Source organism: Durio zibethinus, chromosome 28 (genome assembly GCF_047325235.1).
Source record: "Durio zibethinus cultivar Kanyao isolate XHJ-2024 chromosome 28, ASM4732523v1, whole genome shotgun sequence".
NCBI classification, from domain to species: Eukaryota; Viridiplantae; Streptophyta; class Magnoliopsida; order Malvales; family Malvaceae; genus Durio; species Durio zibethinus.
The window spans coordinates 14546424-14564878 of record NC_143189.1 but is presented as its reverse complement, the minus strand read 5'-3'; the positions used below and the strand labels follow the sequence as shown (position 1 = coordinate 14564878).

The window sequence follows — 18455 nt, the reverse complement described above, 5'->3', positions numbered from 1 at the left end:
CATTCCAGGACATGTTGGATATGCAAAATGTTGTGGTGGGACCTCTTGGGTAGACTGGGCCTGAAGTGGGCCAAAACCTGGAGGGTACAAAGGGTCAGCCACTTTTTGCTGGCTTGTACTTCCTTCAACTCCTTTTCTTTTATTCATGTTATTAAGGGCATCCAGAATCTTGCTTAGTTCACTTTCAATCTTCTCCTGAGCTTTTTTTAGCTTTTCAAATCTATGAGAACTTTCTTCTTCCATTTGCCTTGCTCTGGATCTTGTGTTGTATGGATGAGCAGGGTTTTCGCTAGATGGAGCTATCCTCGGACCTTGAGTACCATACTTATGATTAGAAATGTTATGCTGTGCCTTATGTATGATGCTTTGATACACAGATGAAATGTACATTTTTCTGAATAAAATCTAATATGAAATGGATGTAAATGATTGTGTTAAAACATGATCATGAAAGTAATGTAGATGCATACAATCAGACAAACAATACAGTTAGTTTCATGGATGAAATGACAATGATGCTGATGCGTAATGTTACATATGATAATGAAAATGATGCACAAAGTCAGACAATCAAAATGATTAGATAAACACCCTCTTGTGCCCTAATTTCAGGATATATCTATCATTGGGTAGAAAGGGCTCTATCTTAGATTTAGGCACTTCTAAGGTTCACTATATGTGGTTCAAGGTTAAAATCTAAAGGTTTTCAAATTGTTCCTTACATCATTGTCCATCACAGACTAGTAAGGCACCCTAATCCTCACCCATTATAGGCTACAAGCGAAAAAGGTTCAATTTGAGTGAGAGTATTTCGCTAGCCACTGCGGAGGCATTAGACCTCACGAAAGCAATAGGTACTTTACTCCCTCCTAGAAGGACAGAGCTCGGGTATAGAGCTCATGTTATGCACATGCACATGAATGACATAATTAACAAAGTGAATAAACATGAATGAATAATAACACATATATACAAAATGGTTCTATTTTATTTGGCTTTTGGATAACACAAATTATTTGCTGGCCTGACTCTCGAACGTCCCCAGTGGAGTCACCAAACTGTCATAACGTCTAGATCCGGGGATCTATCGTTAGACATTGACTTTTAGGAGTCGCCACCAATCTTTTTTATCTAGGTGCGATTGGCCACCTAAATAATCTGTCCTTTCAGGGAACACCTAAGTTTAAGGGTCCCTAAAAGAATAGGTTCAGGTCTACAAACCAGAACAGGGTTCGGGAGTTCGGTTACGTGTGAGGAAGGTTATAGCACCCTCACAACGCCAATCAAAAGATGGTACCAGCTTAAATTTGTGTTATCCAAAAGCCTTAAAATTTTACCAAGTAATTAATTATTGGAAATTTTTCTCAATTGACTCTAATACTTTTAGCAAAAAATTGAGAAAATTTTCTCACCTCAAAAGTATGCAAGAAAAACTACTGTTTCACTTGCAGAGGCTCCGTCGTCGGATTAATTAAAGAAAAATCAAAATCAAAATAGAAAGGAAGGAGAGGATGATTGTTCTTGTGTAGGGAAAATTGATACTTTCAACTTTTCTCCAAAAATATTTTTTTGAAAATTTACTTTTAAGGAAAATTGATACTTTCAACTTTTCCCTAAAAATATTTTTTTTGGAAATTTTGATTTTCAAGGAAAATTGATACTTTCAACTTTTCTCCAAAAATCTTTTTTTTTTGAAATTTTATTTTTTAGGAAAATTGATACTTTTAACTTTTCCCTAAAAATATTTTTTTGGAAATTTTGATTTTCAAGAAAAATTGATACTTTCAACTTTTCCTCAAAAATCCTTTTTTTTTTGAAACTTTGTTTTTAAGGAAAATTGATACTTTCAACTTTTCCTCAAAAATCTTTTTTTTTTTTGAAAATTTATTTTTAAGGAAAATTGATACTTTCAACTTTTCCCTAAAAATATTTTTTTGGAAATTTTGATTTTTCTTTAAAAAAAATAGATAATAAAAAAAAGTGAAAATAAATAAAAATAAAAAAATTAAAGAAAAGTAAAACAAAAATAAAAATAAGATAAAGAAAAAATATTAAATAAATCTAATCTAATAAATAAAAATAAATAAAGATAAAACAAATAAATAAAAAATTAAAAAAAAAAAAAACCTGAAGCGGCTCGGATCGCGGCTCGGCTCGGCTCAGCTCAAGGAAGAGAAACGACTCGGGGGAGTGGCTTGGGAAGCTCGACTCGGCTCGGCTTGGCTCGGAGGGAGGCAGGCATGCGCGGGTCAGAAGCGGGTATACGCTCAGGTCGGGTTTCGGCAAAACGCGCGGATCCTCTGGTTACTTAAGACCAAAATGACCTCGTTTTAAGCGGGTATAAAAGGTATTTTCCTCTGTTTTTCGGCAGAACCCTTCTCCTCTCTCTCTCTCTTCTTCTTTTTTCCTCTCCCTTCTCTCTAAAAACTGAAGAACATCGGTGGAATTTTCGTCAGATTTTGGAAAAAGTCACCGAAATCTGGAAATTCACCGAAAGTTGGTCGAAAGATCACCGGTTTCTGAGATTCTTCGCCGAAAACTGGGTTGGTCGCCGGAAACTTCAAGGTTGGCTGAAATTTTGGCCAAAAAATTCAAACTTCGCCGGAATTTTCATTGGAATCTGGAAATTTCTCAAAAATTTCCAAAAAAATTTTTCGCCAAAAATTTCTAAAAAATTATTTCCAATCCCTACAGCTATCCTAACTCTTCTTAACCTTCTTTAGCCTTCGAAAACTCTTCTATACACCTCTTTTCTCTCAAATTCAGTAGCTTTACTCACTGTTTTCTTTTGTCTTTTCCATCTATTCTAGGAGGGTGCCTTTTATAGGGGTTGATGAGGAGTTCCTGATCAATCCTAATTCCTTCTTGGACGGGGATTCAATCTTTGAATCCAATTGGACTCTTTTGATTGAATCCCCACTCCTAGTAGGATTCTTCAACATTTAATCTTAGCCATCAAAAAAGAAAAAAAAGAAAAAAAAATAATAATACTATCAGATAATCAAACAAAATCAGATGGATGAATAAAATAAAATTAACAGATAATTAAAATATAAAATAAGATAAATCCAAAAATATTTACCAAAAAAAATGATAATGATAATAATAATATAATAATAATGATAACATAATAATAACAAATATAACTATATAAATAAAATACATATAAATATTAACAGAAAAAATAAATAAATATATATATATATATATTAATACACAATAATAATAATAATAAATAATAAAATACATAAAATACAAAAGAAAGAAAAAAAATAATAAAAATAATACCATATAGAAATTGAATTGGGCTTACCCTTTTGGGCCAGGCCCAATTGATCTGGGCTTGGACCCAATTGGGTGTCTACATTAGAAAAGGAAAAATGTTGAAAATCTTTTGAGAATTTCAAGATGACAATTCAAGCCCATGGCACCAACTAAGAATTCAAGACCATGGCATCAATTAGAATTGTTAAGACCAATCTAGCTGGCACAAAGTTTTAAACCTAGTTAAGTCGGCATAAAATGAGATTTTTAAAATTTTAATGTCTCTAATTAGATTAGATTTTTTCCCATGAGATTTTTACAATGTTATTGCCTCTAATTATATGAGCTTTTTTCATATAAGATTTTTAAAGTTTCAATGCCTCTAATTAGAGGAATATTTTCTAAATGAGATTTTTAAAGTTTCTTGGCCTATGTTTAAAGGAGCATTTATTAGTATTGAGACTTGTAAGACCTCCAAGCATAGTCTCTAGGTTTCCAAGCAAGATTCGTAAATCTTTCGAGCTGAATCTATTCAAGTGTTATGATTTATAAAACTTTGGAGCATAATCTTCATGTAATTTCAATTTAATTTTTGTAAGTGGTTGAGCTTCTAATAAGAAAAGCCTTTCAGTTTGATTTTTAAAGTAATCGAGTCTTTAATGAAAGGAGCATTTTATTTTGATTTTTAAAGTTATCATGCATATAATGAAAAGAGCCTTTTAATTTAATTCTTAAAGTTATCGAACCTCTAATGAAGGGAACCTTTCAATTTGATTTTTAAAGTTATCAAACCTTTACTGAGAAAAGCCTTTTAGTTCAATGTTTAAATTTGTCGAGCCTCTAATGAGAGAAGCACAAAAAAAAAAAAAAAAACAAAACAAAACAAAATAGAACAAAGATAAAACAATGAAAAAAATTTAAAAAAAAAATGTTTGGATCAATGGGCCCAGATAAAATTATTGCCTATATCTTTGTCTTATTCTTAATTCTTAACAATTTGCAAAGAAGGGTAACTGTAAACACTAATTTTGTCTAGGTTAATAATTTCATGTTCCAAATTAATTTTACTTTCGAACTTATATTACAATTTTCACTAGGTCGATTTAACATTGATTTTTGAGTTATGAATTATTGATAAAGACTTCAAGATTGACTTCGAAATGCAATCAAGTTAAAAAGGTCTGAAATTAAAATTAAGCCCAAGATATTGGGCCAAAGCCCATCATAATTTGCATAAGTAATAGGGGCTTAAAATCCTAAGGCCTAAATCAGTTAGGTTTAAAAGTTGAAGGTCTATTTTTCATATTTAAAGCCCAAAGTTGTTTCTTTATAATTAATTAAATTTTAAAAATTAACGAAATAAAAAATATGAAAAATTAAAGAAAAAAATCAAAAAATAAATAAAAGAAAGGTCTATGAAACTAGCAATAGGTGACACGCAAGGCACCTCTTACAAGCTACACAACCATCAGCCAGCCACCCTACCAATTATCCTCTATCAACCCCTAGCCTCCTTTATCCATTTATCCAACCACCCTACTACTGCCCAACCTCTTCTAGTTATGGTAATCAATCCTTTCCTATCAAGCAATTTTGCCAAAACCTAAAATGGGTATGCTAAAACTTCAGAAAATCGATAATAGGACTGGAATTGTTTTAAAAACCTAATGACAACAACCAAATCCTATAAAGTCATCCCTTATAGCAGAAAATTTGACAAACTTTCCTGCCACTTGTGATACCTTGAAACCTCCACAAGCCCTGAAAATCTAGGATTTGAAATCCCAATTGGTTATAATGGTTAAAACCAAAAACAGAGCTGAGGGGGCTAATTTTAACAAGTAGAACCTTTGGCTGCTTCCAACCAAACAATCGACTTTACCCACAAAAACTCATCAATGCCTTTAATCCCATTGCCAAAAAAAAAAAAAAACCCAAAACCCCTATTAAACTACATTCCTTTAGACTCTAAAACATAGTCCCTCAATCAAGTGGATCACCCCTCTAAAGCCCCATCGTAGGTCGAACCATAACACCAAACACCAAACAGACCTTTAAACCGTCGACCTTCACTATCTAAAACTAATTCAAATCGAGATCTATCCTACATCCGTAGAAACCCAAAAAAAATATATAAAACATAAACTAGCTGGACCAACAACCCTCCAAGAGGCCAAAAATAGCAAAACATAAAAATATCATTACATATCATCTGGTAGGAAACATCAGCACAAAAAAAAAAAAAAGTATCAAAGCACAAAAGGGGAAGTTTCGGCTTAAAGGAGTTGTGGGTGGTTTTAAGGGTAATTTTTGTTGAGGAATAAGGTATTGGGTAATAGAAAGACATACTAGGAGGAAGATTGGCTTGGAGTGATGGTGGCCAATCTTTTAAGACTTGACAGCCACGACTTACAACTTATATCTAGAAGAATTCAGAAAGTTTCTGAAAATCCAAGTTACAAAAAGGAAAGATGATGAAAAAAAAAAAGAGCTGGTGGATGCATTTTGAAAGTATTCTAGCATTGTCACTGGCAGCGAACGACGACCAACGTTGTGGCTAGTGATCAAAATCTGGATTCAAAAGCAACAGTTGGATTGTATTTTTTAAGTGTAGAGAGAAAGTTTGGATTTTTTTCATGAGAAATTGAAATGAACTTGAAAAAAAAAATTGTTGGTTTTATAAGAAAATTAAGTTAGATCCGAACCAGTAAATTGAACTAGATCTGATCCACACGACTGACTTGATTGAAACCAGCTAGGCTCTTACTCGAGTCAAACCCACTTGGACTAGTCCGAGCCAGTTCGAACTACCCAAACTATCATTAAACTGGCAAAGAATTGCTCAAGACTACAGAAAACAATCTTGAACCGTGCTGAATTGGCCAAACCGACTGAATCGCTCCTTGGACTATTGACCGATATTGACCAATCTTTTTGGTTTTTTTTTTTATTTTTTTTATATATATTTTTTGTGTTAAGTCATTTATTTGCTTATCTATACATATTTAATTTTAAAAATTTTTAAATATAGATATACGTTTTAAAAGAAAAAGCATGTTGATTTTTTTTAAAGAAAAGAAAATTCTTTTTAAATGGGAATTTTTTCAATAATGAGATTTTAAGGATATCTATGTAGTGATTCCTTTGAAATCTTTAAATGAGAATATTTTTTTTAAATACTACTAGTATATTAGAATATTTATAAAAAAATCTGTTTTCTTTCATTAAAAAATGCATAAAATGTGGGAAAAAATTAAAAAAATTTAAGAAAAAGGGAAAAATTAATAAACACATTTTTTTAAAAAATGAACAAATAGTTTTTTTAAGTAAATAAAATGAAACAAAACAAAATAAAATAAAATAAAATAAAGAGTACATATGTATGCATAAATATTATCTGATGCAAATCTTTGATGAGATTTTAAGAAAATCTACGTAATAATTCTTACAAAATCTCTAAATGAGAAAAAAATTTTCAATGTTACCAGTGTACTGAAATATTTTAAGATGTTTTTCAATAATAAGGTTTTAATTTATTTTTTAAATAAAATGGAATAATCATAATTTAAAAGAATAAAAAAAAGAGAGAAAATTTTGTAAAAAAATGAAATAATAAAAAGTCATAATAAAAACAAAAAAAAAGCCAAAATTTTGATAATAAAAAGAGATTTAGGGAAATTAATTTTAAATATCAAAATTAAGATATTTTTTACAAGATTAAATAATAACTCATAATTAATTGATATCTTTTTAAAACGGATGTTGCGGGGTTTCTAATCACATTCTTCACACTTAATCATACTCTTAAACCTAAATTATTTTTATAAATTCAAAAATTATTTTTTTAATAAATTTTGATTCATTGTGTTTTTAAAATTCGACTATAGATTCACAAAACTATTATAACATAAATTATTGAGTTTTAAAATCTAATCAATTTAATTGTAAATCATTTTGGATTAATCTCTCATGTTGACCATTTGATGATTCGGATTAATTTGAATTTAAGTTAAACAAATTTAAATAATTAATTTTTTCAATCAAATTAAATTAGATTGAGTTTAAATTAAAAATAACTTATATTAAAAAATATCAAATTCGAATCGATTATATTTTTTTTCAAATTCGGGTTGACTTTATCATCTATCCATTTAGCAAAATTCACTGATAGCAACCTACATTTCCTAATGCTTGATAAAGTAATATTTAAACGAAATGTGTAACCGCGGCAAAATGTCAGCGTGATAGCATGCAATTTTGTAGTGTTCCATAAGAGAAAAGGATTTGAAACTTGCCGATGTACAGAAAAAGATTGCACAGAAATAATTTCTCCAGTGACTCATATCAGCTTTATCTGGACCTGACAACAATTCACGTAATATACAGATACTTTTATCAGTTTTGCATTAAATATATATAAAATATTAAAATTATCATATTATAATTTATATTTACATACCAAATATAAAACATATTTTCTTTTATTTTTATTAAATTAATATAAAATTTTTATCAAAAATTTAAATAGTATCAATTTTATATATTTTTTATATTATTTTTATATTAATTTTATAATGTATCTAAAATTATTATATCTAACTTTATCCTTTACTTCACCCATCTTATTTTCTTTGTTTACCTTTGAAATCAAGTATCTCATATTGAGAGTTATTCTATTTCCCATCTTATAAATCCTACTTAAGAGAATAATTAAAGCTTTCGATGAATTATTTATAAATATATTTGGTTTTGTTCATTTTCATTTATTAAACTTAATAAATAATTTTGAATGATATATTAATATTTACTTAATAAATGAATTGAACACAAACAAAAATATGTTTCATTTATTTATGTTTATAAATAAATTCATTTGACGTTTGTGAATAGATTTAATAAATACTTATTTATATTTTATTTTTATTTTTTGTAATATGATTATTTTATAATTAAATATCTTTTAATAAAATTTTAATCATATTTTAATATTAATATATTGAAAAATACACATAACACATTAAAAATCTTTCATAATATTTTTAAAATATTATTAAAAATATAATTTTCGATGGCTTAAAATGGACGATAAACAAGTTATAGAAAATACTTTGTTTATAATTTTTCTATCCTACATAGCCTCAAAAATCAATACGGAGAAAGAAATTCTTTATAAGTAAACATGTCCCTTTCACTCCTTATAGCTTAAGTTATTAGTTTGCAAGATCAATTTTTTAGTTATTAATTTATATTTATTTATGTATTTTTAAATATATTTATTTACTATTTATGAATAAGTTCATTAAATTTAAATGATTCGATTCTAAACCGAATTTAAACATTTTAATATCTAAATAAATCAAACATGAATATAATATAAAATTTTTTTATTAAACACGAACAACTTTAAAAATCAACGATCATAGTATTCATATGCAATTAGTTTATAGTTTACACCCCTACATAATTCCTCCCTCTCCCTTCTTGGGAACCCCGGAACTTTCACTTTGGAACCTCTAATTTTAAATGACTCAATCACAAGCATTGACCATAACAGTACCGCCAGGAAATCCTCCCAAAATTTCTGGAAAACCAGCATGGAAGAAATGTGGCTTTGCATTAAGTTCCAAGTCATACTCTTACTTTTATTCTAACAAAAACATATGCTGGAACAAAAATGTGGGGAACAATCCTTTTAGAAATTACAACCAAAAGGAATTACAAACTTTATGTATAATAACAACGTCCTCTATAATATCACATTCAGTGATGGCCGAGATGTCCTTCGTTTCGCATTATGCTCCTATATAAAGGCCAAAAATGTGACTTCTATCGCTTCAGATTGTGCACTTGGCCTCTCTTTATTACTTTCCGCAGAGCAGCTTTGGCTTCCTCTAATTTTTCAACAGCCTGCCCTTCTTCGAACGATAACCTCTGTATGTTAAACTGTAAAGATTTGAACATAATTATATAAAACTAGCATAAACCACGACACCTTGGGGTGAGAAAAAAACCAAAAAAACTAACAACTGATTTGAAACTGTAATATTTGGATCGATTTTTCTCTTATTCTGTTTGATTTCAGTTTGGCTATTTTATGTTTTAATTTGGCTCGATACAATTCAATTTTTTAAGGAAATAGGTTCGGATTCAAATCGAATTTTGAAAATTCATTATATTATACATTAACCAAAATAACCAAACCTTTATCACCCCTACCCACACCTTCCACATGTCAATTGTCATCATACGGAATAAATGATACCTGTGCACCTTGACGGACCCTAATGTCAATTCCCTTGCTGTCTATTGATATGATGGCCGCATCATCAACCTCAGCTTCTGCTGATAACAGCTCTTTGAGGGGCTTTGAAAAGGTTGCATTGAGTTCCTATAGTAAAAGCAAATTAAAATCCAAATTATCCCAAAAATGGGCATATTTACAAATTGCATTGGAGCACATGTATAAGAAATGGATTAGTAGATTGAGAACTTCGATGGGAAAGAACAAAGAACCACTTTTGGTGGCAGCAGCAGCCACACTGGCACAGTTAAGAGAAAAGAAACACAAAAAAATATAGCATAGAATACCATGCAACAGGAAAACTGAGATTTTGAGAATTTAGAAGGTTCACCTTCAGATTTTGTTCACCTCCATCAACTGCAATCTTATCGGGTTTAAGTGCCTCATATTCCTTGACATCAACCCACGCAACAGTGCCAAATCCTCCAATGAAATATACGTCACTGAAAATAAATTTTGATAAATAAACATGTCCATTGTGTGCATCGCGTGACATATTATATAAGTACAAAATATTAGAAAATATTAATATAATTACTAGTAGGAAAGAAATGAGAAAAAATGGGAAATAGTTTATTAACTGGTTATTTTTTATCCCACCGCTAATCAGACTTCTAAATCTGAAACCATCACATTATTTTACATGGTTATATATGTTATATAGAAACCCAGAGTCCTAAGGTAGATAATACAAGACAAGGAAAATAACAATCAAAACACACACCACAACAGGATTTTCTTTGTTTCTCCATGTCCAGCCAATTTATGTTATCAAAGAGGGAATAAAGAAAAATAGAATAGAATAGAACTATATCCTTGAACAAAACACTGATTTGACATCCCTAGAACAAGAAAATTTAGATGGCTGCATGGCAAACAGGACCAAACTGGATCATGATGCCACAAGCATACCTCACACAAAGAATTCCTTGAAAGCCAAGACTAGGCGTTATGAACAATGTTTTTAAAACTGGACTGCTCAAAGAACCGGTAAGGTGACCAATTCAGGTTGAACCAAGCAGTTCAAACACCATTTTTTTTTTTTTATTTCTTTTTTTTCAGGTGTTTTCTTCTTTCATTTTTTTAGTTTTGTAAGGCTTTTGAAATTTTTTATTTTCTTTGGTAATCTAGTCAGGGGTAACTGCAAGCTTTGCTTAGGAATAATCTCCTCCTCAGGCAATCTTAAGGGTGCACTCCCCACAATCGCATCATTACTTCTTTCAGTATCTTGCATTATTTCTAAGTCCATTAACTTTCAAAAGCTTTACAAAACTAAAAAATGAAAGAAGAAAACACTTAAAACAAAAGGAATAAATTAATGAAGAAGCATTTAAACCACCTGTTTCAACTAGAAATTGTCACCTTACCAGTTCTTTAACAGGTCCAGTTTTTAAAATGTTGATATTTTCGCTAATAGGACAACCAGAAAGATTTTTTAAGTTTTAGATGTATGGATGAGAGGTACACTTGACATTATAGATTTGTGCAAGAGTTTTCTTAGGATTTGACGGATGAAGTGGAAACAAGAATCAACTTTCCATATGGAGAAGAAAAAGAGAATCTTACCAACCCGCATGAGTGATTTAAACAGAAAACAGTCTTTTAAGGCAAACAAGGAAGAAAAAAACTAGTTGCAACTCTCTCAAGTGTCATCTCTAGTTAAACCAAAGCTTGTGGTAGTAAAACACAAACTAAATATACAAGCATGACAAGCATTGATTCTAAAAATTCAGTGAAACAACATCAAAAGCTGTTTTCTACTTACAGTAAAATATTATTAAGGGAAAAAATGCAGTTATATATGAAAAACCTCTATCTCAGTTCACACGTAAACCAACTTATTCAGCTTGACCAGGGCAAGGTAAAATCACTAGTAGCTTGGAAACTATCGTCACATTTTGTAAGCAAGGACACCAACAATAAGGCAGCAGAGGACAGCCAAACTATGGACACCACCTTCCCTCCCCCCCCCCCCCAAAAAAAAAAAAAAAAAACACATGAATTTCTAATTGGTGCTTTTGAGACATTAACCTCTACTAAATATTATAAGATGTGCATGAATCCAAAACAGATATTAAAATTTTCCAGTCAAAACTATCACCAAGAAAAAAAGGTCATAGATAGATGCAATGCCTAAAGAATTAGCCCACAGTCTCTCTAAGCAGGAAATATTAGCTGGCATCAGAAATGAGAAAAACTATAGACCAAAGCAAACCTTATGTTCTGCATCCTGTAGTAGTAGAAATTCCCCCACTGCTGTGATTGCCCTTGTTGATGTTTTGCTATGTACTGTTTATGAGCCCATTCCTAGCATAATAACCAGCTTGTTGAGGCATAATTTAGGCAGAAATTATATAGATATGCATAATACAAATCATGGCAGACATTTAGTGGAGCCTAGAGATAAAGGATAACCTCTAAACATGCAATCAAAGAGAAGAAGGGGAAAAACAAGTGGAAAAATTATCCAAATTATGTATTCTTTAAAAGGTCAGGAAATGGATTTTCCTCCGAATAGAAATCTTCTGAAAGCTAATCGACAAGGAGATTCCAAGGCAACAGAACTACAGCCATTTGTAAAGCCATAAAGCCATGATCCCATCAAGGAAAAAGAAGAAGTCTCAACCTTTTTTTAGTAAGCATCCCAACCCTATATTTACTTATCCCTCTTCCCACCCCTCCCCCTCCCACCACCAAAAAGAAAGACCTAGGTGACCACCTGTTCATGTTCGGGAAGTGGGTAGACATCGCCAAATATCGTTACCCTTGCATTTGATAAGCCACTCCATCCAGGTATCTGTAAACCAAACTGTCAATAAATTCCATAAATGGAGCATAACTAAGCCAGATATTCCATCAGAGTTAAAGGATCACAAGAATTAACCTGCACGACAAGGGTGCACTTGGGGTCTGCTAATAGATTCCTTGTGTGGATGGCTAGAGGCGAAAATGAAAATATTGGATCTGCAATTGGAAAAAAAAAAAAAAAAAGAGATGCACAAAATCAGCTTCTGTTTACACAGCTGTCCAATTTTTAGGCAAAGAAAGTATGCTGCTTTTTTAAAGGATAAGCACACAGTTACAAAGGCTCTCTCGCTTCAAAATAAAACGTTAACAGAAGAAAAAAAAAAGTTTAAATAAATGTTCATGTAAAACATTTACGTTGGAACCAAAAGTAACCAAATAACAGAACTTCAGAAGTCAACTACTTACGACCCATTGAATCTGGCGCAAAATCTACCAAGGAGCCAAAAGGATACCCTTCTCGTCGGTGGTGCATCCGAGACATTACAGTGCATAAATGAGCAAATCTGGCCTTAAATTACAGAGGTCAATAAATTCAGGACTATTAAATTAAAATAAAACTGCAAAGGAAACACAGGGAAAGAGAATAGATAGAATCTTCTATTTCTTTTTTCCACTTTTCAAGATATGACAGTATTTAGAACTCAAATAATAGCCTTTACTTGTTCCATCAGATTACGGACTGCTAAGGCCGGTGGAGGTAACCCGTGCGCTGAAGTTGCACTCTGCACTCCACCAGATATTGGGGTTCTGAAAAGCCCAGCTCTTGTACCCCCACTTGCTCCACTTCCAGGTTGGACAGTACCAGGGGTTTCAACCTTTATAAATTTTTCTACATCCTTTTCGCCACTTTTATTGTGATTTGAATCACCCTTTAAAACATGAGAGATACTATTAATACTGAGTCAAAGTAGACACTTGATATAACCAACAAGTGCTATTGTCAACCAGGAGAGAAGAAAAAAAGAAGGGTTCCAAAGATCATGCTAGAGCTACGAACTCATAAAACATAGTCTCATCCACACCCCACACCCTTATCAAACCATTTAAAGAAAAATTTAGGCACTTTAGATTTGAAAATTTTTTAACCTCTTAAGTTTCATCTGGTTTTCCTTTGGCTATTTGCTTTTGCTTTCTCAAGAGTCGCTAAAAAAGCAAATTCATTTTTCATTAAAGGTGAGGAAACAGTTCAAATCTAACATACATTCAAACATAAAATGAAAATTAAAACCAAGCATTCTGCTATCCACAAAAAATGAATTTTTAATCATTCATACACAGTTGCATTAACCGAAAGTTAATGAGGATTCTCATGTAATCTTTTTCTTAATGTTCTCAGACAAGAATAGACAAAAAAAAAAGCAAATATTACATAAATATAAGATAAGTAAATAAAAGAGAAACAGAATTAATTTAAAGTACCTTAGATACAGAGCGACTATCTTGAGAAACTAAGCCAAACCCATTATTGAGGAAAAGAGGCGGCGGCTGGTCTTCGCCTTCACCGGGAACCTCACGAGACAGAGCTCGGAGACGAAACCCATGGAAATAAGAGATTTCAGAGTTGAATTTCAGAGACCCGAGCCGTTTATTTGGCGATTTGATCAAACAAGAAGAAGGTAAGTGGGTGTTGAGAAATGGGTATGTCTCAGGTAGATTAGAGATGAACACTGAATTTGAAAGAGATTCCATAGGATAAACACAGAATTAGGATTGACAAAGAAAGGATCTTCAGTGTTTTTGTTTATAAAAAGAAAAAAAAAAACCGTTAATAGTTTATGCGGGGGAGGGTTGGCTGGGTTTTGCGCTGAAAAAGAAAACGTGAAAGAGATGTTGATTTGAGTCAGCACACAGAATCTTAGAAAGAGATTGTGTTAATTATTTTTTGAAAAATTCTATTTACACTAAAAGACAAACTCTTTACATTTTAGTACTAAATACGTCTTATATTTACAATATAATTTTTTTTTTAAAGTTCTTAATTTATTCGTAAACCTCTACTATCTAATTATATACTTAATTAAAAAAATATTATGTATTTAAATTTTTTTAAATTTATAAATTTTAAATATCAACTCTAATAATATATTAATTTATTTAATAAATAATTAATTAAAATAAAATATAATTTTTTATTTCTTCTAAATGCACTCTATCCTAATAATATCACATTTCTCTTCTTAATCTTTTCACTATCTTCTTTGTTCTTTCACTCTTACTCTAAATTCAATCTAAATTTAATCCAAACTTAACCCTAAAATCATCAAATTAATTCCTAAATCATAAGTTCTTTTAATAAAATTTCAAGATTTTTTTTATTAATTTGATTGAAATGTACGCAAATTATGGTTTTTACAAAAGTTCTTTCTTTGTGCTTCTTATAAATAAATTTTCTAGAGCCTTAAACATTGAATGAATTGTGAATAGGTGTAAAAATTTTTTTGTCAAAATCATACTTCTCAAAAATAAATTTTCAAAAACCTTAAAGATAAATATAAATAAAGTAAAATTATAATTTATTTGAAAAATAAAATTGATATTTTATATATGGATATTTTTAAAAGAAATAAGTTGGAGTGTGCAGAAATTGAGTGGCATATTTAGAGCCACTCATTCTTTTCTAGTGTACTTTTTTTTATGATTATTTTGGTCAAAAAATATTTTTTTTTTATGTTTAGTATACATTTTTAAAGTAAATAAAAAATTAAAAACAATACTTGTACTATACTTGTACGTAATTTTTGTCATAAAATATTATAAAAATATATTATGAAAAAAAAATATATTTTATTTTTTTATAATTTAAACAAAAATCACATTTTTTTCTTAAAAATATGATTTTTATTAAAAATATAACATAGATCACATTTTTATCTTAATTTAAAATATATTAAGAGAAAATTTTATTTTTTAAACTCTATAGTTTCAACAAAAACATCTTTTAAAAATTAAAAACATGATTTTTATTGAAAATATAATATGAAAAAATTTAGATTAAAAATTTATTTGCCCTTAACAAATAAAAACAATACTTTTTGAGAAAAAAATTATGTTTTATTGCAAAAACAATCGTCTTTTTTAATACTTACTATGTTTTCTTATTTCAAAATGTCAATTAGAAAAATAGCCATCTTCTTAACTTTTATGATTATTGTCTGACATCAATGTTAATTTATTTAATTGTAAACACCTTATTTTATACAAAATTTTATAAAAATTATTTTCAAGATCCGAAAGACTTACAAAAATTATTTTCAAGCTCTAAATGACTTATTTATGGTTCGTTGGCAGAATGTAAGGCTTTAATTGAGTTCCAGGTGAGTCCAGCTGGGTTTATATTGTTATTTGGTGTCAAGTTATTTTATTTTAAGTCTAAAAGAAGGGTATAGTCTTGAATAAAAAACTCATATCTCCCTAAGATTTTTCAAAATTTTTAATGGAATGTAAAATTTGTCCTATTTTCTACCTTAATGATAACTTTTACATCTATTTTACTATTAAAAATCAATATAATTGCATGATAAATCGAAATCCATTATGACACATAAAATTGTATTCTTAACCACACAATTTATCAAAATTATATTTCTAGTCATACGATTGGACACCTGGTAATGATCATGTGCATTTGAATTTTTATAAATTTAAATATTTGTTTTTAATTGATAAAGTTTAAAAAATACAAACATTTTTTAAATTATAAACATAGTTGAAGGATGTATAAAAATTTAATAAATCAAAAATTTTTATGTACACGATATTATTATGTCAAAAATATAGTCATATGTTATAATATATTATGAAAAAATAAATTATAATAAAAGTAATGTTTTTAAAAGAAAATTTTAATAGATTGTTTTAAAATTAGGATTCTGAAATTTTTTTATAGTTTCAGAAGCACTATGTTTTTAACATATGAAACATAGCTATAGCTAATCGTAGAAAATAATAATAAAATAAATTTTATATTTTCAATATCAACAACGTTTCTTAATATAGAAACGTAGTAATTAATAAAACATAATGTTTTTTTATATAAAAATGTAGCTATTGGTAGAGTCAATATAATATAATATTTATTTTGTTTTTAACTAGGTTTTGTATATTAAAAATGCAGTAATTGATAAAACTAAATTTTGGTTTATATTTCTCTATATCAATGACTATGTTTCTTGTTATAGAAACGTAGTTATTGGTTAACCATAATAATCGATTGTTTAGAATTGATAATGTTTTTCACATATAAAATGTAGTTAAAACCAAAGTAAATAATATATTTCTTTATATCAATAACATTTTTTGTTATAAAAACGTAATTATTAGTAAAACGTAATAATTGTTTAGTTATCACTAGTAATGATCATTTTTTTACATATAAAATGTAGTTGATAATAAAAAATAAAAAATAATAAAATAAATAAATATTTATGTGATATCAACAACGTTTTTTTATTTTAGAAACGTAGCAATTGACATATTTATTTTTGTTCTCCTATTTTAATGTTGCATAGCTATTCAGTTTTGACAAACCTAAAGCTCTATTCAAACCCTAAATCGTAGCCTTTTTTTTTTTTTCACACAACATCATCTTTCAGCTTTGTAATTTCAACTTCATTCGTTTCAATTTCACTTATCTTTATCATTATTTGGCCAATCTACTCTCGATTTGTATGATCGATTTATGTTTTTGAGTTTTGTATTATTTGTTTGCGTCAGATATCTTCTTACTATATTGCTAGATCTAGGTTAGATTTTGACTTAAAAGTTATTGATTTATCATATGTATTCTTACTATTTGTTATTTGTTCGATTTGGCTTAGATTTTGATCTACTCAAATGTTTTTTTGCTAGTTGTTATTTGTTAGATGTGACTTAGATCTTGATCTACCAAACGCACATTAATAAAAATCTTTTTTGTAAGTAGTTATAGATCATTTATTAATAAAAAAAGAAAATGCAATTGGTAATAGTGCTTCTTTTGTGAATAAATCAAATGAAGAGTATGTTTCAACCGTTGTTTATTATTACTGTGACATTAGTTGCTATGAAACTTAGAAAAAGACGTAGGATCTCTTATGTTGATGAAACTCTTGAAGCTATAGATTAAATCATTAAACTTAAACAAAAATGGTCTTTGAAAGTGATATACAAAGTGTGGATAATTGTAAAATGGATAAGAGAGCTTTTGCAAAATTATATTAGTTGCTTTAAACATAAGAAAGATTAAAGATATATAAAAATATGTCAATAGAAGAAATAGTTATTAATTTTTTTTACGTCATTGCCCATCATACAAAAAAAAGGTTATATAGTGTCAAGTATTTAGATCTGAAAAGATAATTAGTAAATAATTTCATGCTGTGTGAAAATCCTTTTTGAGATTGTATTTCCTATTGTTTAAGAAACTAAAACTAATAGCGAAAAATTCAATAGATAATAGATGAAAATGGCTCAAGGTAATGCATTAATCATTATTGGCTCTAAATAAATATTAATAAATCTCAATTTTGTATAATATATGAATATATTAATAAGAGTTTTTAGGTTTAAGATTATTTAGATACCTTAGATAAAACTTACATAAGGGTGAATGTAGATTCAATTAACAGACTTAGCTACAAGTCTATGAAAAATGAAATTGTTACAAGCATTCTTAGTCTTTGCACACCAAACATGCAATTCATTTGTTCTATCGGGATAGAAAGATTCTGCAATAGATAATAGAGTGTTAAGGGATGTCGTTAAATGTAAAAATTATTTGAGAATGGCACAAGGAATTAGCTTTTATATTTTGATTTTATTTATGCCATGGAATGCATTTTAAATGTATATTAATACATTGTTACATTGGATTAGATTTTTACTATTTGAGTGATGTTGGATACATAAATAGGAAAGATTTTTTGATACCTTATAAATGTGAGAGATATCATTTGAATGATTAGAGGCCAGGATAGCAATTTACCACACCTTAGGAATATTTCAATATAAAACACTCTTAAGAAAAAATTATATTGAAAAATGTTTTCATATATTGAAAGTTAGATAAAGCGATTTTAAAGGAGAAATCATTTTGTCGAATTAA

At 29.2% G+C, this 18455-nt stretch overlaps 1 protein-coding gene across 2 annotated transcripts; it reads right to left on the bottom strand.

Annotated features, from left to right (window-relative positions):
* Positions 1 to 8805: 8805 nt before the first annotated feature.
* Positions 8806 to 14241, bottom strand: LOC111281112 (uncharacterized). Of its 2 annotated transcripts, none has more exons than XM_022868731.2 (9): positions 13793 to 14241; positions 13033 to 13242; positions 12779 to 12881; positions 12450 to 12529; positions 12285 to 12362; positions 11781 to 11872; positions 9897 to 10008; positions 9527 to 9652; positions 8806 to 9207 (listed from the first exon to the last, which is right to left on the bottom strand). In XM_022868731.2, the coding sequence occupies exons 1-9, from the start codon at positions 14060 to 14062 to the stop codon at positions 9091 to 9093; spliced, it is 1188 nt and encodes a 395-aa protein (XP_022724466.1). In that variant the 5' UTR covers positions 14063 to 14241; the 3' UTR covers positions 8806 to 9090. The 2 variants fall into 2 exon arrangements, with proteins under 2 accessions (XP_022724466.1, XP_022724467.1); XM_022868732.2 differs by having other exon boundaries at positions 8860 to 9195; positions 13793 to 14197.
* Between the last annotated feature and the right edge of the window lie 4214 nt (positions 14242 to 18455).